Raw genomic sequence first — 22,110 nt, 5'->3', positions numbered from 1 at the left:
TGGAGTTTACTCTTGGTGAATAAGCAAAAGTCTTCATTGTGGTAGCTTAGCTGTACTAACAAGTAGAGAGGTTCGTTTTCATATCTTGACTTTGGCTTCGTTTTCCTGCCAACTCTTTCGCCTCTTCCCTTTATCGTGGCATTCAGTAATCTGTTTTTCTGGTATTGATCCAATACTTGCTGGACTATACTTTGGCTAAGCTCCACTTCTCATCCCATTTGAATTCTCGAGAAAACATCAATTCTTGAGTGGCTGAGATTTGAAATCACGCAAAAGAAACCTTAGTCGAGGAACAGGTGAGGGCCAATCAATTTTGTGTGATAACTTTCCTAAGATTTTAAATAAAAAAAACGCAAGTCTTAGTTGGGAGCTTGTAATTCTTAAACAAAAAACAGTGCCAAAGGTGCCAAACTGAAGTGCAGAACTGGCAAGATGGTCTTCTCTGAAGTTCTGCATGTGCTACATGTCAGTCCAGGTAACAGATTTGAAATGTGGCTCACATCTTATTATAGGACACAGGGTCATAGGGTTGTGGGGCATTGGGTGTGCTTCTGGAACAGATGGCACCTGTTCTGCCATGATGGGTTACATCTGAACACCAGGGGTACCAATGTATTGGAGAGGCATATGAGTAGGTTAGTCAAAGTTTGTTTAAATTGGGGAATCGAGAGGTTGGATGTGCAGAGTGGGCTACTTTACAAGAGGCCAGGCTTAGAACGTCACATCAAGACACAGGCAGAAGTATAAATACAGAGTGACTTTGAAAGTTCTAGCACACTGTTAAAAGAAATAAAAAGAAAGCCACATATATATATATATATATATATATTGTGGAGGACGTTTATCCCAGCCAATACACCCAAGCCGCTAGGTGGAGCCCTCCTTGCAGCATGGAGGTCCCCAGAAGACCAGCAGGCCATCAAGGACAATAGAGTTTTATGCACAGCCCTGCTGGATGCCATGGGGGCCACAAGAGGGAGCTGCAGGGAGGACCGAAGACTTCTTCGTGCCCTATGACCTGGAAGTTCGTCGGGCTTCCGGGGTGAAGAAAAGAACTTTTACCTGACCAGGAAGTGATTGAGAATCACACGGACTGGGGATTGGGAACACTTCTGGGTCAGGGAGTATAAAAGGACTGTGGGAGCTCCCAGACGGCGAGCTGAGCTGGGTAGAAGGGTGGCAGCGTGTCTGGGAGCTGGAGGATTGTATTTATGATTAGTATATGAGTATTGCGGTGGAGGGTGTGCTTTGTACACTGTGCCATTTAAATAAAGTCAACTGTTGGACTTTTACCTGGTGTTTGGAGTCGTAGACAGGGGTTCAAGGGAGCGAGAGCGTCCCCTATCTACCACTATATATATATATATATATATATATATATATATATATATATATATATATACCATAAATTGCTTGCCTTAAGAGATGAAATACTAAGAATAAAATAAGTGAGTTGGATTGTATGTAAAGTAGTTGCACATAACTACGATATACTGGAATAATAGAAACATGGCTAAATAATAGAGATGGGCACGTAGACAGGACATTATTCAGGACTGTTCAACAAAATCGAAAAAGGTGTGGGAGCTACCATTTGTAAAATCCCAGTAATGGCGCACTGCGATGACGATAATGTGCTGTGAATACACTTGACTTATAGTTTACATCCTCTTTCTCTGTATGTTTAGCATTTGTTTGCTCAGAGGTTGATGCGCTTGCTGCTTCCTGAGCAGCTCTTCTCTTTTCCACCCTAGCGGCCCACTTCTTCTCTTCTTTTGACGGCATCTTTTCGCGTTAAAACTGATTAAGCTAGTGTTTGTGTTGCAATTATTTTGTACGTTTTCCTACATTTTTCTCCTAAGATGACACTTAAGTGTTCAATCTGCCTCAAGAATGATTTAAGATATGAAGGTGGTAGGGATGAAAATGGCACCTGTAAACATGTGCCGCAAGACCACCCTGCTTGCCGCTGCCAAGAGTTGATTCTACAATAAAATAAAAATAAAAAGAGGAATAGCATTGGAGGGCAATCATCACCCTGAAAGCGAATAGTCGACGACATGTAGTATATGTGTACCAAATTTGAGGTCAATCAGTCAAATGGTTTGTGAGCTACATGTGATTTAAAATCCTGGACAGACAAACGGACAGCCACGGTAGGTAGCGTATTATATAAGAAGAAAATGCTAGGGTGTGATTGTGAGCTGAGCAATCCGATTGGCCACTTTGGCTTTGGTGGCACAATCAAAAGAGAAAGTGTGAGTGTGAGAGACACAAGGAGTCAAGGCATAGGACCCATGTTGAAAGTTGCCTTTAAAGACGGGAACTATGAAAGTAAAATGGAGGTGAGCAAGACGCCTTGAAAGAACAGAGTCTGAGAAGCAAGGAATGTGCTCGACAGATAGACACACAGAAAGAAAGATAGATAAGAAAGGCAAAATCTAATATGATGACGGACAGAAAAAGAAGAAATGATGGATCACTTGCCCATATAGCACCACCCCACAGAAACTGCACTTTACAAATGCATGTGCAGCACAGCCGCCCTGCTGAGAGTTGATTCTACAATAAAATAAAAATAAAAAGAGGAACAACCTTGGAGGTCAATCATCACCCCGAAAGCGGACAGTAGACATCATGTAGTATATGAGTACCAAATTTCAGGTCAATAGGTCAAACGCTTTTCAAGCTACAGGTGATTTCAAATCCTGGACAGACAAATGAACAGCCAGGGTAGCGTATTATATAAGAAGATAGGACTTAAATGCAAGTCTCCTTTAATTAGGTGGTGAGCCACAACTTAGTGAGGACGTTTGGATTTAATTAGACAGCATCAGGGATTGAACACTCATATTAAAAGTGTGATATGGACCATGTAAAGCAAACAACAGCTTCAATTTACATCTCTGTAATGATAATAATAAAAAGGAAAGTATGGAGGGGAAATTATAGCCATGGGGAAGTTGAATCACTCAAATATTACTGAGGCTAAACTTGCAGTTAACAGAGCGCAAAAGCAGGAGTTTATAGACGTAATCAGTGACTGATTTTTAACAGAGTAAGTTAAGTCACTAATCACTTACTGTACCACTTCACTTCCTTTGTAATTTATTTTCTATACTCCTTTATTGTGCCATTTTTGGTGCCCATATTCAACTTTATTTCCACCGCAGACAGCCAAATCTAGAATTGCTAGGTCAGCAGTCATTCTCAGTGCAAAATTAGAAACCTGCTTTGCATTGGATGGATTGAAAACAAAACTAATTTTAGTCTTTAAAAATTAATCAAAACTTAATTCAAACCACTGGAGAACAAATTAAACACAAAGTATTTTACCCATAATTTTCATTATAGAAGTAATTTAATTTAATACACTCTATCAATGAAAACATAAAGAGATGGAGAAAAAAATGAAAACAATTTATTAAACTCAATGTCTGCGATTATTGCTGTTTAATGAGATAACGTCTAAAGCTCAGAAGCTGTGAGAATTGTGGAAACTGGAGGAAAAAAAAGAGCAAATTTTTCAAATATGAGCGCAAAACCAAAAATACATCATGACATAACCTATTATTTTCAAACTTGTTTTGACAAATTTGGAACACTATTAAGTTTCTGAGCTCATAAGGACTTTGTAAAATGATCTGAAATATTTCAGTGTAAGAAGCTGGCTCTCAACTTGAACACCAAATCAGAGTCTGGCTCCAGTTAGGCCTTCACTTGACACATTTTATTAATTAATCAATTTGACACATCGGCATACAAATAAGTGGTGTGAAACATAAAAAGGGTTTTTTATTTTATCCTCCGAGATTCTTCAGTAGTCTTTTAAACCGTGAACTTCAACAAAATCCTACACAAGTATTAGAAATATTAAAAATATGTTTTGGATTATACAAGTGGAAACGTAACCTAATGTATGCATAGAGTTATCCATCCATCCATCCATCCATTATCCAACCCGCTATATCCTAACTACAGGGTCACAGGGGTCTGCTGGAGCCAATCCCAGCCAACACAGGGCGCAAGGCAGGAAACAAACCCCAGGCAGGGCGCCAGCCCACCGCAGGCATAGAGTCATAGTAAATTATAATAGTCATTTATCACACAAAGCTCGCGTATTATTTGCACCACATCTCATTCATCATGAATTTAAAGATATATGATCACAAAATACTTACAATTTCATATAATACTGTGCCATTCCACATTAATACTAAATCAATTATATAATACCAGTAACAGCGAGCTGTCAAAAGTCAGGGCCTGTTAAAGCCCATTGTGGCACTTCTTTTGTGATTTTGGGCTATACAAAAATAAATTATATTGTATTGTATTATATTTTAGGTCAAAGGGCACCCCACACCTACCACAACAAAACACTCATACTGTATATCATTTTTGAATACGAGTACTTTATGCGAAAATGAGAAGGAGGATCACCGTACCCTAAATTTTTAAACATTATTGAGCACATTTTTCTTGTGTACCACCGCAAAAGGATCCATTTTGTCGGGATTATATTTAATTTGTCTGTTCTCCTTCTTAAAAGAATTGTGTCATAAAGCCAAATGAAAAAATGCATTAATACTGATGAGCTAATGAATTACATGTCTGAATTCCTTAGATACAGTACATTTTCAGCTTTCTATTGACGGGAATGGGATATAAAATGACGCATGGTGTGAAGACAGCAATCTATCTCTCAATGTCGACAAGACAAAAGAGATAATCGTGGACTTCAGAAAATCACATCCTGCTCACATCCCACTCGGCATCAACGGTTTAGATGTGGAGACTGTTAGGAGTACCAAGATCCTCGGTGTGCACATAACTGAGGAACTTACTGTACGTGGACACATAACACGTCATCACTAATCAAGAAAGCCCAGCAGAGGCTACACTTCCTGAGGTGGCTGAAGTGAGCAAGTCTTCCCACTTCTATCCTCACCATGTTCTACAGAGGCACCATTGAGAGCGTCCTGACCAGCTGCATCACGGTCTGGTATGATGGCAACTGCAATATATCTGACAGCAAGTGCCTGCAAAGGATAGTGAAGACAGCAGAGAACATTATTGGGGTGCCTCTCCCTTCACTACAGGACATATTTTACAAACACAGTGTCCACAAGGCCTGGAGCATTGTGTTGGACCCTCTTACACCCCTCACATTGACTTTTCACAGTTCTGCCATCCAAGAGAAGATACAGCAGTTTCAGATCCAGATCTGCCAGGCTGCAGGAGAGTTTTTACCCCCAAGCTGTCAGACTCCTTAACACCTTGCTGCCCCCTGGCGTCTTCTACACGGCCTCAACCACCTCTAAAAACAGAACTTTTATACATGCAAGCTGCTGTCCTGAAAAGACGAGTGTGCAGGTAGAGAAGAACTGAAAATCTCATACTGACCTTTAAGGATTTTGACAGTGGCAGAGTTGAAGAGGCTAAGATTTGCATTGGGTGTGACGAGGATGGACAGGATTAGAAATGAGGACATTAGATGGTTTGCTCAGGTTGGACGGTTGGGGGACAAAGTCAGAGAGACGAGAAGGCGTTGGTTTGGACATGTGCAGAGGAGAGATGCTGGGTATATTGAGAGAAGGATGCGAAGGATAGAGCTGCCAGGCAAGAGGAAAAGAGGAAGGCCTAAGAGAAGGTTTATGGATGTGGTGAGAGAGGACATGCAGGTGACGGGTGTGACAGAGCAAGATGACGAGGACAGAAAATATGGAACAAGATGATCTGCTGTGGCGACTCTTAACAGGAGCAGCCGAAAGAAGAAGAATTATAAAATGCGGTGTGTTATTTTTTTCTTCTTTTGTATAAAAAAAATAGGAATTTCACTGGCAAGCATTTGTTATTAAATCCTAAGCCCATATATGAACCTCCATGAAGCTAAACTACGACTAAAGTAAGAAGTTTACAATACTGAAGAATCTTTCACAAAAGCACAAATACACAAAAGGGTTTAGTTTTGCGATCCACAATCCTGAAAGAATGCTTGATGGTTAAAGAGTGGCACACCAATGAAGTCCCTTATCTCAGGCTTCAGGGACGCACAAAATCCTGACAACAAACCACAAAACGGCGGTGCTCATACAAAAAACTATATGGCATCAAAATTCCAACATTAAAATAAAAGTAAAAGCTTTAAAACAAAACAGAATCAATAGGATTCTGAACCAAAAAGAAGGAAATAGAAAACTTGAGAATAATGTATTACCAAATATAAAAAAGAAGAAAACAACAACATACTAGATCTATAAATAAATAACATTAGTCGTTTACACCCAGCTGATACTGCAAACAAATAGTGCAGTCCTTCTGCATTTCATTTAATTTACATGAGACTACATATTGAGATGACGTAAAGTTATGACATGTCTTACCAGAACATCATGCACCAGGGCTTGATACGTCCACGTGTGGTGCAATGGAGTAGCCAAATCTAAATTTCTGTCTAAAAGGACTAGTAAAGGTCTCTGGAAGCTGTAAGAAGAAAGTAGGGAATGACTCAATAAAAAAGTACTCTGGAATCTCAAAGTGAAACTTGTTTGCTGTGCTACAGTCACATTACTCCATGGTGTGCACATTAATGCACACATTAGTTTGTTTCTTTCCTTTCCTCCACAATACCTTGGCATTATTAACCCTGAAAACAAAGACTTTTGAAAATCTCCCCAGAGCCATACATTTCTGAAAACCCTGGACTGGCATTGCAGTGTGGATAGGTGAAAATGGAGGACTGATCGATTGCAACGAGTGCAGAATGCAACTGCTAGAACCTTAACTAATAAAAGAAAATCCGAGCACATCACCCCAGTTTTGATGTCACTACACTGGTTACCTGTGTCATTTAGAATTGACTGTAAAATACTGCTGATGGTTTACAAAACCTTCAATAATCTGCTCCATCTTATATTTCAGAATGTCTTTCACCTGACACTCCAAATCAAACCTCAGATCTTCCAAGAGCTAAACTTCAAAGAAGTGGTGGCGGGCGGCCTTCTGCTGTTATGCACCTCAAATCTGCTATACGAGTTTACTGATAGGCATTCGCCAGGCTAATACGGTGGAGCACAAAACTGATAAAAACTCATTATTTTAACGTGGCTTTCTCACGGCTTCATTTTAGTTTAACCGTTTGTATATGCATTGAATTGCCATTTTTTTTCGTGGCTCCAAAATCCATACTAACCCCTGCTTACTCTGCTGTTCTTTTTCCGGTTTTCTGTGGTGGCGATTTGTGAATGGGACCAAAACACCCTCCGAGGGCAACTTCTCCCAACCACCCAAGAACAGCTTGGTAACCAACATGACGGAGCACCGGGCCATAAGGCAACAGTGAGAACTAAAAGTGGCTCGGGGAACAAAACATCGACATTCTCGGTCCATGGCCAGGAAACTCCCCAGATCTTTAATCCCATTGACAACTTGTGGTCAATCCTCAAGAGGCGGTGGGTGGACAAACAAAAACCCACCAATTCTGATTATGCAAGAATGGGCAGCTGCCATCAGTCAGGATTTGACCCAGAAGTTGATTGACAGACAGCCTGCCAGGGCGAATTGCAGAGGTCTTGAAAAGGAAAGAAGGGCCAACACTGCAAATCTGGACTCTTTGAATAAACTTCATGTCACTGTCAATAAACATCAGTATGCTGCTGGTGGAGTATGTTACATTATGTTACATGTGGCATTACTAAAGTATCTATCTATGTAAAAGCCTTTGAAACTAATAAAATGCTTGTCATTCTACTTCAGTACACCAGAGAAACATCTGACACAAAGATCTAAAAACACTGAAGCAGCAAACTTGGTGAAAACCAACACTTGGCTCATTCTCAAAACTTGTGGCCACGACTGTAGTTCTCTTTTTAATTGAAAGACAAAGACACAAACCAATATCCACTGGCTTTTTCCGTATAGCCTCGCACTCAAAAATGTATTTAATAGTGTGAAATGGTTTCCTTCATTTTTAATGTAACCTCGCCGTTTACTTATTTACGAGTAGCCCCTGTTGTTTCACTGATTTTTAGGCTTACACTTCATTCTTCTTGCTCCCAGGTAAGGGAGGCATCGTTGCTATTTGCTTTAGCTGAAAAAATAAGCTAAATGTTTACTTTTAGAGAGTTTCTCAGGACACTAAGATTAAAATAAAAGTAGAAAAAAATTCAGACAAGGCTTGACCTCCTTTACAGAGACATGCGTACACACAGTATATACGGTGCATAATCATACAAAACATCTCAAATGCACACATGACATACCTGAACTGTCCAGTTCCCATCGTGTCACTTGTAAAGAGGCTGTTTCTTGCATCTCTGAGGTTTTCTCTGAGCTTCTTGTCCAGTTTCTTTAAAAAAATGAAGATGAAATAAAGTAAAAACCTTGGCATTTATGCAACATTTCCAGTGATTTTTAGTCACAACCTTCATTTACACGATTTTATTGCGGCAGAGGCGGTGAGCGGTGCGCTCCCATGAAGCCAATCGCCTAATGTGACGAGCCCTGTGACTCACTTCAACGACTCCATAACTCGCTCCGACAGGCTCAAACAGGTTTGATTTTTGCCTTTATAGTCATGGGGGCGGGCTCTGTGTGTATGAGAGCTGACAACCAATTAATGCTCATCTGAACATACAAGGCATATACAAAGCAGTGACGAGGATTAAGGAACACGAGACCTCACAAACAGAAGAGAAGCTTGTCAGTCTAATGTCTCATGTTTTACACACCACAAGAGAATGGAAAAAAGAAAAAGAGCAGAGACTGTGGCTGGACCCACTATAGCCACTATGAGTCAGATAGCTGTTAACCTTTGGTACTGCATGGGCTCCATTATACAAGCATGTGATTGGCTGCCAGAAAAAGGAGCAAATATGCGACTGTTAAATGTGACACGGCCAATGATTTTCAGTCATTTAAATTAACATGGTTCAACAATGAGATCAGCAACTATGTTTGGCAAATCTGACATACCTCATAACTATACTGCTCAAAAGAATGAAAGGAACACTTTTTAATAAGAGTATAGCATAAAGTCAATGAAACTTATGGGATATTAATCTAGTCAGTTAAGTAGCAGAGGGGGTTGTTAATCACTTTCAGCTGCTGTGGTGTTAATGAAATTAACAACAGATGCACTAGAGGGGCAACAATGAGATGACCCCCAAAACAGGAATGGTTTAACAGGTGGAGGCCACTGACATTTTTCCCTCCTCATCTTTTCTGACTGTTTCTTCACTAGTTTTACATTTGGCTACAGTCAGTGTCACTACTGGTAGCATGAGGCGATACCTGGACCCTACAGAGGTTGCACAGGTAGTCCAACTATCAATACGTGTCATTGCCAGAAGGTTTGCTGTGTCTCCCTGCACAGTCTCAAGGGCATGGAGGAGATTCTAGGAGACAAGCAGTTACTCTAGGAGAGCTGGAGAGGGCCATAGAAGGTCCATAACCCATCAGCAGGACCAGTATCTGCTCCTTTGGGCAAGGAGGAACAGGATGAGCACTGCCAGAGCCCTACAAAATGACCTCCAGCAGGCCACTGGTGTGAATGTCTCTGACCAAACAACCAGAAAGACTTCATGAGGGTGACCCAAGGGCCCCATGTCCTCTAATGGGCCCTGAGCTCACTGCCCAGCAGCATGCAGCTCGATTGGCATTCGCCATAGAATACCAGAATTGGCAGATGCACCACTGGTGCCCTGTGCTTTTTACAGATGAGAGCAGGTTCACCCTGAGCACGAGACAGAAGTGAAAGGGTCTGGAGAAGCCATGGAGAACATTATGCTGCCTGTAACATCATTCAGCATGAGCAGTTTGGTGGTGGGTTAATGATTGTCTGGGGAGGCATATCCATGGAGGGTCACACAGACCGCTACAGGCTTGACAAAGGCACCTTGGCTGCCATTAGGTTTCAGGATGAAATCCTTGGACCCATCGTCAGACCCTATGCTGGTACAGTGGCTCCTGGTGCATAACAATTCCTGGCCTCATGTGGTGAGAGTATGCAGGCAGTTCCTGGAGGATAAAGGAACTGATACCATTGACTGGCCACCACACTTTCCTGACCTAAATCCAGTAGAACACCTCTGGGACATTATGTTTTGGTCCATCCAATGCCACCAGGTTGCACCTCAGACTGTCCAGGAGCTCAGTGATGCCCTGGTCCAGATCTGGGAGGAGATCCCCCACAACACCATCTGTCATCTCATTAGAAGCATGCACCGATGTTGTCAGGCATGTATACAAGAACACAGGGGCCATACAAAGTGCTGCGTACAATTTGAGTTGCTGCAATTCAATTTGGGCAAAATGGACTAGCCTGCCACATCATTTTTTCACTCTGATTTTTGGGGCGTCTTTGAATTCAGGGCTCTGTAGGTTGATCATTTTCATTTCCATCAAACGATGTGGCATCCTTTCGTTCCTAACACATTACCCAGTCTATATCAGTATAGATATCCAGGAGGATTTCTTTTTCCCATTGAGATCTGATGTGTATCCTAACTACAGGGTCACGGGGGTCTGCTGGAGCCAATCCCAGCCAGCACAGGGCGCAAGGCAGGAAACAAACTCCAGGCAGGGTGCCAGCCCACCGCAGACACATAATATGACATCAGCATTAGGTGTGTGGAAGAGTATTTATTTATATTGATTTAAATAACCATCCTGAAGGACCAGGCAGGAGGAAGCTTGCTCATGAATCTTTAACTTCTCTTCATTAAGAGGGAGCGCTCCAAGGGTTAGTACCCTGAGCATAGGTGCCATGGAATGGTCACAGTGCAAAGACAGAGACCCATATTTAAAAAAAAAATGACAGGACAGTGCTGAATTAATGCTTAAAGAATGTCTGACATTTACTCTGATGGGTTAAAAGACCTGAGATGTTCCCAGTAGTATATATATATATATTCTTATATAATATATTCTTGTTCTTCCAATACCTCTAAAGTTCAGCTCTTACCCTTTAATGGAATTTTGTGACTGTGACATCTGTCAAGTCTTTACTGGGCACACGACATCAGCCAATTTCTTAAACTACCTCCTAGTGCATTCTCTCTCTTCATCCAATATTTCACCAGTCTCTTCATTCTATTGCTAAGACAAATGCTATATATTTTTTAATGTGCACTGTTAACCAAAAAACTTAATGGGCTTTAATTATGTTGCCCCTAAATTTTCTCTTACAGTTGATGAACGGTAAACCACAACAATGACATTATCATCCAGACTGCAGATTCATTGTATGAACCTCAGCAAGCTGTGTAACCCAACAGCATTCACAATGCAGAAATGCAGAGACAATCCCACTGTGATGTGTAATTCACTTAAGAAAACTCAAACTTTTCCTAGTGTAAGTGAGCTCTGTGAAGGGATGACACTCTATTCAGGGCTGGTCCCTGCCTTGCACTTCCTTCAATTCAATGTAGTTTATTTTTGTGTGGCGCTCTTCATGGTGTACAGCCTGAATATGCAGAAACAAATTCACAGGTAAATGCTATTACAGACTTTACAGATTACTTATTACACAATACATACACATAAAGACGCACCCTTTACGAATCCCATATCAAATGGCATATGACCGAGACATACTCATTGCATTTGTCATTCCAACAGATTGCGCATCACAAACATGCTTTTACAAATCCTAGTGTGCAAGCATTTTTGGTAAGACAAAGAGTGGACGTTGGGTTTGTTTTATTTCTGGTTATTTCACCCTTTTGTTCACGAGTGAGGGAAGAATGGAGCGTGAGATCGACAGGCATATCGGTGCGGTGTCCACAGTGATGTGGCCTCTGTATCAGTCTGTCGTGGTGAAAAAGGAGCTGAGCCATAAGGCAAAGCTCTCAATTTACCAGTCAATCTACGTTCCTACCCTCACCTGTGGTCATGAGCTATGGGTAGTGACCGAAAGAACGAGATCGCGAATACAAGCGGCTGAAATGAGTTTCTTCCACAGGGTGTCTGGGCTTTCCCTTAAAGATAAGGTGAGAAGCTCAGTCATCCGGGAGGAGCTGAGAGTTGAGCCGCTGCTCCTCCGCATTGAGAGGAGTCAGATGAGGTGGCTCCTGGACGCCACCCTGGTGAGGTGCTCCGGGCACATCCAACTGAGAGGAGGCCCCGGGGAAGACCCAGGACATGCTGGAGGGGGTATGTCTCCCGGCTGGACTGGGAACGCCTCGGGATTCCCCCGGAAGAGCTAAAAGAAGTGGCCGAGGAGAGGGAAGTCTGGGTATTTCTGCTCAAGCTGCTGCCCCCGCGACCCGATCTTGGAGAAGTGGAAGAGGATGGATGGATGGATGGATGGATATTCTCCCTTTGTTCTTCCTTCTATTTTATGTACAATAAATCTTCATTTTTGATATAAAAATGTGGCCAACTTGGAGATTCTGGGTTTGGGGCAGGAAAGCAAGTCTTTTCTCCACACAATGAGCACCAATAGCATCATTCCTTTTTTAATCGAGCAGACAGAATAAAAAGAAGAAAGACAATCATACTACAGAGCAAATTGAGAAGGATTTGATGAGGTGCCACATGAGAGGGTGGGTATCAAACTAAAAGAAGTGGCAGTTCTGGGTGTGGGGTGTAGATGGGTGCAGAACTGGCTCAGACACAGGAAGTAGAGGGTGATGGTGTGAGGAACCTCATGAGAATTGGCCGATGTTAAGAGTGGTGACCAGCAGGGGTCAGTGCTATTTTTAATATCTATAAATGATTTAGATAGGAATATAAGGAACAAGCTGGTGAAGTTTGCAGATGACACCAAGATAGGTGGATTAGCAGATAATTTGGAATCCGTTATATCATCACAGAAGGACTTGGACAGCAGACAGGCTTGGGCAGATTTGTGGACGATGAAATGTAATGTCAGTAAATGTAAAGAATTACAAATAGGAAGTAAAAATGTGAGGTTTGAATACACAATGGGGGGCCTGAAAATCGAGAGTCCACCTTATGAGAAGGAGTCGTAGTGGACTCTAAGCTATCGACTTCCCGACAGTGTTCAGAAGCCATTAAGAAGGCTCACAGAATGTCAGGTTATATAGCGCCTTGACATGTGGAGTACAAGTCACAGGAGGTTCTGCTCAACCTTTATAACTCACTGGTGAGGCCTCATCTGGAGTCCAGGGTGCAGTTTGGGTCTCCAGGCTACACAAAGGACATAACAGCACAAGAGAAGGTCCAGAGAGGAGCAACTGGGCTGATAATGGGGGGCTATAGGGCATGAGTTATGATGAAAGATTAAAAGAGCTGAGCCTTTACAGAGATGAAGAGGAGACCTGACTGAAGTGTTTAAAATGATGAAGGGAATCAGTTCAGTGGATCAAGACGGTGATTTTAAAATGAGTTCATTAAGAACACAGGGACACAGTTGGAAACTTGCGAAGGGGAAATTTCACACAAAAACATTAGGACGTTTTGCTTCACATAAAGAACGATAGACACTTGGAATAAGCGACCAAATAGTGTGATGGACAGGAGGACTTTAGGGGCTTTCAAAACTCGACTTGACGTTTTTTTACAAGAAATAAGTGGAGAGGACTGGTGAGCTTTGTTGGGCTGAATTGCCTGCTCTCGTCCAGATTGTTCTAATGGTCAGTGGACACTGCTTACACAGTAACTAGAGCAAGACATACAGCCCAAGCTCAAGTGACAAAAAAGATAAACAGTTCAGCTAAACAGCAAATGAAAACAGATTAAAGAGTTTACTAATATTCAGCAGCCATAGCAATGAGCCCAAAATGATACGTTTTACTTCTAAAGGACGTGCTTTGTGAATTCTTACCACAGCAACCATTTCTGCTGCATTCCCTCTCGGACATCTAAGTATGGGCACAGCACCTAGAAGACATGACAAGATGCAATGCAAGTAAGTGTTATTACGTTATCACTGTTACAAGTCCATAAGCAGACATGCAATTCTTGGAATTCATATTTTATAAGTGCACATTTTATGATTACGGTGATATCTATGCTCAACATGGCTTTTGGCTTTGTTGGATTTAGAAAAGCAATTTATATAAAATGTATTCTGATTACATGGCAGGTATGCAGTAGCTGACCGTGGCTACAGAGGCTGGCGCAGGCACAGTGTAGCCACTCAGCACCAGCGTTCAGAGGTAAAGAGACGTCAAGGGACTGCAGAATGACAGACAGCTACGAGCACAAATCTTAGCTGAAAATGAAGTGAAATAAAAAAAAACAAAAAAAAACAATATTTTATACTAAAATGCTTGGGAGCAAACTGCATAGAAACAAAGCAAATTAATAATAAAACCAACAAAGCGAATTTAGCGGGTAAAGACAAAACTAAAATATTTCTAAATGTCTTATAACAATTTGCTGTGCTTCTCTGAATGCAAAATAATAATAAAAAACAGCAGCTAATTAAATGAGATCAATTTGAGGTAAAATGGCCCACCGGGGCCACGAGTGAGACAAAAAATTTGTTAAAATAAACATAACAGCTGAATGTGACACTGATACGGGTAATAACTGGTTAACTCTTTCAAGGCGGGTGTCAACTTTTGTCTGTAAACGGTGACAAAACCTGCCGTTATGTTTTAGGTGGACTCTCCTTCCTAGAAGTAAAGTTCGCTTCATTGATTTGACCGACATTCTCAAGTGAGCAGCGAGGAGTGAACGGTGGCAGAAATGGCATTGACATCTGGCGAGAGATTGAAGTGAATGCATAAATCCAAAATACGCTGTGGACGACATCTGCATATTATTACTCCATTGGACTCTGACTTGTGATCGAAAACAAATGTGAGGTGCCAGCATCAGCTGATCAAAGTCCTGAGCAGGTTTGTGCAGCTGATGCACCTACGGCAGCGGTCGCCTGGGAGGACCGCCACTTACAATGACAAGAAGTACAAAGCGTATTGCGATGCACTGTGCCTGCCACTGCCACACAAAGACAGCCTGGCAGCCAGCGTGCCGCGCATTTCTGGCGAACTTGTAGCCACAGCGCGCAGCAACAGAAATCTTGATTGATGATGTTCATTTCTGTATGAAACCATTGCTTTGTGTGCTTTCAGAAAAAAATATTCAGCCCTCAAAGAGTTAATATTGTCCTTTTATTCATTTAAGTGAATGGTGTCATGTATGAAAATGTTTTGCCTCAGAAATCATTTTATACAAAAACAATTGCTCTAAACGGTTAATAATCATAATGATTACAAAATCGACACCTTTCACCAAATCATCTTCAACCAATAAAGTGTACTTACCCAGAGTAACTAAGAAGCAAAAAAGACTGTCAACTATTGTGTCCATTATGGTTTCCATGTCTGTGTCAGTGATGTCGGACTTGTTAATGGCTTGAGGTCAAAAGAAAAAAAAGATGAATGAGTTTATAGAAGTGCAGGTATTGAAACAAAGAAACAATTTGTATACATACAGGACCAAGTTAGCTGAAATAAAAATCACACACACACATCTTTAGTTATGTGGATTTGACTAAGTCACACAGTATACAATGTGCTCATAAAAAACATCCAATATAGCCAAACTATCCAAGTTAAAGAGTATCAGAACTTTAGGGCAGGCCCATCCTAGCCACCCAATTACTCCAAAATACAGTAGCATCACATCAAGTTTTGAAGGTCCTGAAAGTCCTACGATCATACAGTCTAACTAGTCATTTATTCCATATGTGGAATTTACCCTTAGCAAGTGTACAACAATGTCTCCATGTTCTTGTCGTACTCATTTTTAAGTAACAACCTGGATCCACTGTATTCCTTTCTTCCATAATTTTAAACACTCGAATCACGTCCCCTCTTAATGTCTGGTTGCTCAAACTGAAGAGGTACACCTCCTTAAATCACTCCCACTTCGTCCTGAATCGGCCTAATTGTTCTCCTCTGTGTTTCTCTAGTGCTGCTTTGTCACTTCGCTTTTGTAGCCCGGATATCAAAACTACATGCAGTACTCCAGGTAAGACCTCCATTGCATTAAACCCCTTAGGCATAACCTTCCTTGACTTGTACTCCAGCCATTTTGCCCTCTTAATTTCTTCTATCCTCTGTCAGGACGTTCATAGTAAAGAGTCCTCCATGACTCCCAGGTCCTTCTTTCTAAAGCGTAATCTGAAGTTTCAGACATCCCACTGTGCATTTAAATCAGGTCAGACAGACAGACACACACACTTCCACGCATACACATTTATATATGAGATTATATACAGTCATATGAAAAAGTCTGGGAGCCCCTCTCAGCCTGCACAATTGACTCTCCTTTCAACAAAAAAGATAACAGTGGTATGTCTTTCATTTCCTAGGAGTACTGCGGTGTTTTCTGAACAAAGATTTTTTAGTGACGCAGTATTTAGTCGTATGAAATTAAATCAAATGTGAAAAACTGGCTGTGCACAAATGTGGGTCCCCTTGTCATTGTGCTGATTTGAATGCCTGTCGCTGCTCAATGCTGATTACTTGGCTGGATGAGTTCGTTCAGCCTTGAACTTCACAGACAGGAGTGTCCAATCATGAGTGGTCAAAGGTATTTAAGGTGGTCAATTACAAGTTGTGCTTCCTTCCCTTTGACTCTCCTCTGAAGAGTGACAGACAGCATGGGATCCTCAAAGCAACTCTCAAAGATCTGAAAACAAAGATTGTTGAGTCTCCTGGTGTAGGGGAAGGCTACAAAAAGCCATCTCAGAGGTTTAAACTGTCAGGTTCAACTGTAAGGAATGGAATCAGGAAATGGAAGGCCACAGGCACAGTGGCTGTTAAACCAACACAGCAGGTCTGGCAGGCCAAGACAAACACAGGAGCGGCATATGAAGAGGCAGGATTGTGAGAATGGTGACAGACAACCACAGATCACCTCCAAAGACCTGCAAGAACATCTCGCTGCAGATGGTGTATCTGTACATCGTTCTACAATTCAGAACACTTTGCACAAAGAACATCTGTATGGCAGGGTGATGAGAGAGAAGCCCTTTCTGCACTCACACCACAAACAGAGTCACTTGTTGTGTGCCAATGCTCATTTACACAAGCCAGATTCATTTGGGAACAAAGTGCTTTGGACTGATGAGACAAAAGTTGAGTTATTTGGTCACAACAAAAAGCACTTTGCATGGCGGAAGAAGAACACCGCATTCCATGAAAAACACCTGCTACCTCCTATCAAATTTGGTGGAGGTCCCATCATGCTGTGGGGCTGTGTGGCTGGTTCAGAGACTGAGGCCCTTGTTAAAGTCGAGGGTCGGATGAATTCAACCCAATATCAACAAATTCTTCAGGATAATGTTCAAGCATCAGTCACAAAGTTGAAGTTACTTAAGCAGGGGTTGGATATTCCAACAAGACAATGAGCCAAAACACAGTTGGAAATCTACAGAGGCATTCATGCAGACAGAGAAGTACAATGTTCTGGAATGGCCGTCACAGTCCCCTGACTTGAATATCATTGATAATTTATGGGATGATTTGAAGCAGGCTGTCCATCAGATTGAACTGAACTGGAGAGATTTTGTATGAAGAATGGTCAGAAATACCAACATCCAGAATCCAGACACTCGTCACAGGCTACAGGAGGACAGCGTCTGGAGGCTCAAAGGAGCAAAAGGAGGCTCAGCTAAGTATTGATGTCATATCTCTGTTGGGGTGCCTTTCTCATTTTGTTATGATGCATATTGAATATTTTCTGTTAATCCAATAAACTTCATGTCACTGCTGAAATATTACTGTGTCCATAAGGCATGGCGTATATTAAAAGGAAGTTGATACTTTGGAGGCTCAGCCAATGAGAAACAAAAATCCAAAAAATTAAGAGGAGTTCACAAACATTTTCATATGACTGTATATATATATATATATATATATATATATATATATATATATATATATATATATATATATATATATATATATATAGTTATCCATCTATTTATTGATTTCTTTATGTGGAGTATTTCTTTAGTCAACTTTGGGCTTTAACTTTAAAGACCTATCATTTGTTGTCATAAAAAAAAAAAAATTCTACCGTTTCTTGTAAAAGAAAAATCACGGGTAACAGGAGGGACTGTGTATGGGAAAGGCACTATGTAAATAAAATATGCTATTAAAATTATTATTATTATTTACATGATTATGTCTTGGGCACACAGGCTTAAATTATTCACTGTTTAAAATAAACAAACAAACACGACACAGGGATATGCAGAAAATGCATTTATCCTGAAACAGTGAAGCTTACATTACTGGAGTGCACTGCATATAAGGAGCAAAGAACAATCTTTTTAAAAAAGCTGAAATCTATGGACAGTGTTGGCAATACAGTGTCTTAAAATGCTTAGTTGAATTTTTAAAAAGTTTTGATATCGTTTCAGTTTGTTTTTTTAACCCTAAGGTCTCTGCTCCACACTCCAGCTCAGTAGGTGGCAGTAATGTACCATTTACGTTAGTCTGCCAACTGCTATAAAAGAAGAAGAAGAAGGAAATCATGTGTAGATAATATGGAGTTATCATAGCAGAAAAACTAAAACAAAAAAACAGTCATTCAATGCTTGATGGTAGACATCTCTTCAAAACACTTCAATAGCTATGAAGAAGACATTTAAAGAGGTTTGTGACATCCTGAATAACGTTTCCAGATTGTCCCTGCTGAAAGATATGAAAGCAGCCTCTGATCCCTGATATTAAGGCCTGCTGAGCCCCTGGACAGCTAGCTCAGTGCCTCCGAGTTCTCATTTGCTTCACACGTTTTTTCCAACTGCATTCTTGCCAAAATAAAAAAGACACAACCTTCAGGCATATACCCTTAAATCCTCTTCCTCCATCCACTTGACTGCCCCCTTCGTCCTTCTGACCACTAAGACTGAATGCTGAGCTCCCCACTCTCTACCAACTCACTACCACCTGAGCTTAGAAATATTGAGTCATTTTCACTTTTCAAATCTAAACTTAAAACTCATTTGTTTAAGACGGCTTTTTCTCTTTGATTACAATTGCTCTGCCCGACTTTAATTTTTGTATTTTAGTTTTGTTTATCATCTGTGTTTTATCTATTGTTCGGCGTCCTTGAGTGTTTAGAAAGGCGCCTACAAAGAAATAAAATGTATTATTATTATTATTATATATTCTAAGACAGTTTGTACCTTACAAATATATAAAAACAGCCAGAAATGAACCAACCGTGGTATGAGATGAGCTCTTTGTTTTGATTGCAGAGAACAAACATGTCATCCTCCAGTGTAATAAAGTTGAGATACTGATCAAAAACCTGTCAGAAGCAAGATTTTCAAACTGGAATATGAAGTAGTCACAAAAGCAAAACAGAAATCGACACAGAATCTTCTGACATTACTTGCTTGTCCTCTGTGGCTGCTTGTCAGCAAAGAAAAAGGTTTCATTGTTGGGTGAAGCACATTCAACTTCCCGATTTGAAGGCTAATTCCCCGTGTAAATGTGTGTAGTGCAGTTTGCATACATGGCTCATTATGAAATATGGGTTTGTGATTCTTACTAGCAGCCTTTTATCATTAGAACAGACTGTATGCAGAAATTGAAATTCTGTAAAATGAGGGCAAGAGGTCAACATGAACTTAGCAAAAAGCTTACTTTCTACAATTTGCGTCAATTCATTTCATTACTTTTGTGCTGTACTTCAGCTAAAGGTGTGCAGGAGGTGCCGTCATCATACTTCAATTGCAATCAACACTGCATTAATAATGTGGAGTCAGATTTCTTGTGATGGTCTGTTTTCTAAAATAAAAAATGACAGAGATGCCTGTGCATCCTTTCTCTGTTTAAGCCTTCTCCATACGGATGACATCTATGTAGCTAGACAGACAGAAAGACAGAACTCAATCAAACGGTTTGGCCACAACAGTTCAAGGATGAGGGGGGGCCATCACATGCTTAACAGAAGAAATGCCTACTTTAGTGATTTGGGTGACTGCATTTGCTCCCAGAGCGGCACTTGCAATGTCTTCAAGTTTGCTTCTTGAAATGGCAGAAATGAAGTTCAAGTAGTAAGACTCATATAGTTGACTTCGAAGATCCTTCAGAAAAAAAGAAATAAAAGTAATTTTAGCATGTGTGGAAACTGATTAATTAAAGACTAATTAAATATAGCAGTAAATTACAAAAGGTTCCCACCCTAATTTTTGGTTCTAACAGCAATCCTAGCGTCACTTTGCCACCTTGTCTAAATTTACCTGACAGGATTCATTAAAGAAGGTCATTTGTTTAGATATGCTCAGTGTGGATTTGCTGCTCACTGTGGTTTCAGTTTTAAACATCATGTACACTATATATACAATTTGTTTTTATTATTTTGAAACATTACTATTATTCTTATTATATAAAGAGACAATGCTTATGCTGCCAATATTAAAATAATAGGTCCTGCAATGTTCAATCTAAAAATGTCATAATTAGCCTTTATGTTTAATTATCATGTTTAATTATGTGAATTTCCCTTGGGATTAATAAAGTATCTATCTATCATATCCCTGTCATTTGCATGGAAATTAATTTGGTGAAGATGTCATAACTAAAATATCAATATAAATACACAAGAACAACTGTAATCATCACCCCCCAAAAGACTGACACGCTTAGACCTATTTATTAAATGTTAAGACAGAACTCTTAAGGTCAAGGTGTTTATATTTTAAGCATATTGTAGAGCGGTCAATCCCGTGAGCTTGACTTCTGTTCATCTTCATTCTCATCACCGGTTTAATGGTTATTTTTCAGATTTTTCCAATTCTAGCTGTGGCACCGACGAAGAGACAAGAGGCAGAGCTGGAAGTGGCGGAGTTGAAGATGCTACGGAATAATGAGGGCAGACAGGATTAGGAATGAGGATATTAGAGGGACAACACAGGTATGACGATTAGGTGAAAGAGGTGAAATTGAGATGGTTGGTGGAAGAAAAATCAAATTTAGGGGTCACATCGTCATGTGGGATAAAGTGTTTGGCCATGTCTGTCTGCTTTTTATGAGAGAACTACTTAACGGATTTAGATCTTTTTTTTTTCTATAATTTGCTTAAACATTCTGGTTGATTTTGCGACTTCTCTCATTATGCTAAGAATCAGAGTTTGCTTGCAGCAGCGATATATTCAGGCTAATCTGAGAGAAGGGGAAGCGTGACGTCAGGAGTAGGGAGCCAGACAGGGTCCGCCTCACTGTCCTGTTTCACTACTACGTGGATGGAGCCACGGGAGACGGCTAATGTTAAAATATAACATTCATCTTAAAGAAACTGCATAAGGGGGTTAATAAATGTCAGAAACCTGTTCAGGCATATCAGGAGACCAGACCAAGGTCAAGTGAACAACAAAGACAAAGATGTAATACACAAAATGTACTGAGCGATGACTAAGAAATCAGCAGATGCCCAGTAAACAACCAGAATGGCCAGTTGTTACATACACAGAAATTTCAAGGGTGGTGGCTCAAACCAAAGGGCATAAGAAGAATAAGAATAGACTTTTATTTTATACTGGGGGTTCTCCCCACTCACTTTGCTCGCCAACCACCCCGGCCTACGCGATGCGCCAGCCACTTCACGTCTCTCCCGCTCACGTTGTGAAGAGGGGGGCTGAACGCACCCCAAGGAGATGTGGTCGCTCCTCTGAAACCCCCTCTTAAATGGTGATACAATGGGAAACAAATACAGTTTTGTTTTTTTAACCTTCTCTTTGCTCGATCAGCTGCTGCCGTGCTGTGTGATCTTCATCTCGCGCGGCACTTCGAACATTTAAAAGCCCGTACAGCAGATGTCCTACTCTTTGTCACCAGGAAGTGCTGGGGGGAAGAGTTAGGACGGCGCCCGGAGAGCTGCCAGGAGGACAGCCGGCACTTCCGCCACGCTGGGGCGTGGCCAGAGGAGGCATGCTGGGAACACCTGGAGCTCATCCGGGGACTGTTTAAAAGGGGCCGTCTCCATTCATTCAGGGCTGGAGTCGGGAGGTGGAAGGACAAAGCTCAGGAGAGCTGAGGAGGCGGCCCGAAGAGAAGACATTGAGTGGCCAGGACTTTGTTTGGGGTTTGTTTGTGCACTGAACTGGGTCTGTGTGACCAACTGCTATTGTTGTATATATTGTAAATAAACGTGTTTGTGGGTGACATGAACGTG

At 41.1% G+C, this 22,110-nt stretch overlaps 1 protein-coding gene across 2 annotated transcripts in view; it reads right to left on the bottom strand.

The window, feature by feature from the left end:
- Nucleotides 1-22,110, bottom strand: part of scfd1 (sec1 family domain containing 1) — a 181,024-nt gene that overhangs the window by 147,279 nt on the left and 11,635 nt on the right. For both annotated transcript variants that reach the window (XM_039741264.1, XM_039741263.1), the window contains exons 5-10: nt 19,901-20,023; nt 19,155-19,242; nt 15,240-15,329; nt 13,793-13,848; nt 8,265-8,350; nt 6,387-6,486 (exon numbers count right to left, since the gene is read on the bottom strand). In XM_039741264.1, the coding sequence (XP_039597198.1) occupies nt 6,387-6,486; nt 8,265-8,350; nt 13,793-13,848; nt 15,240-15,329; nt 19,155-19,242; nt 19,901-20,023 (543 nt within the window). The remainder of the gene's footprint in view (nt 1-6,386; nt 6,487-8,264; nt 8,351-13,792; nt 13,849-15,239; nt 15,330-19,154; nt 19,243-19,900; nt 20,024-22,110) is intronic.

The sequence above is a fragment of the Polypterus senegalus genome, chromosome 18, assembly GCF_016835505.1.
Source record: "Polypterus senegalus isolate Bchr_013 chromosome 18, ASM1683550v1, whole genome shotgun sequence".
Classification (NCBI taxonomy): domain Eukaryota; kingdom Metazoa; phylum Chordata; class Cladistia; order Polypteriformes; family Polypteridae; genus Polypterus; species Polypterus senegalus.
Note: the sequence above shows the minus strand (reverse complement) of the source record. Positions and strands in the feature narration are given on the sequence as shown.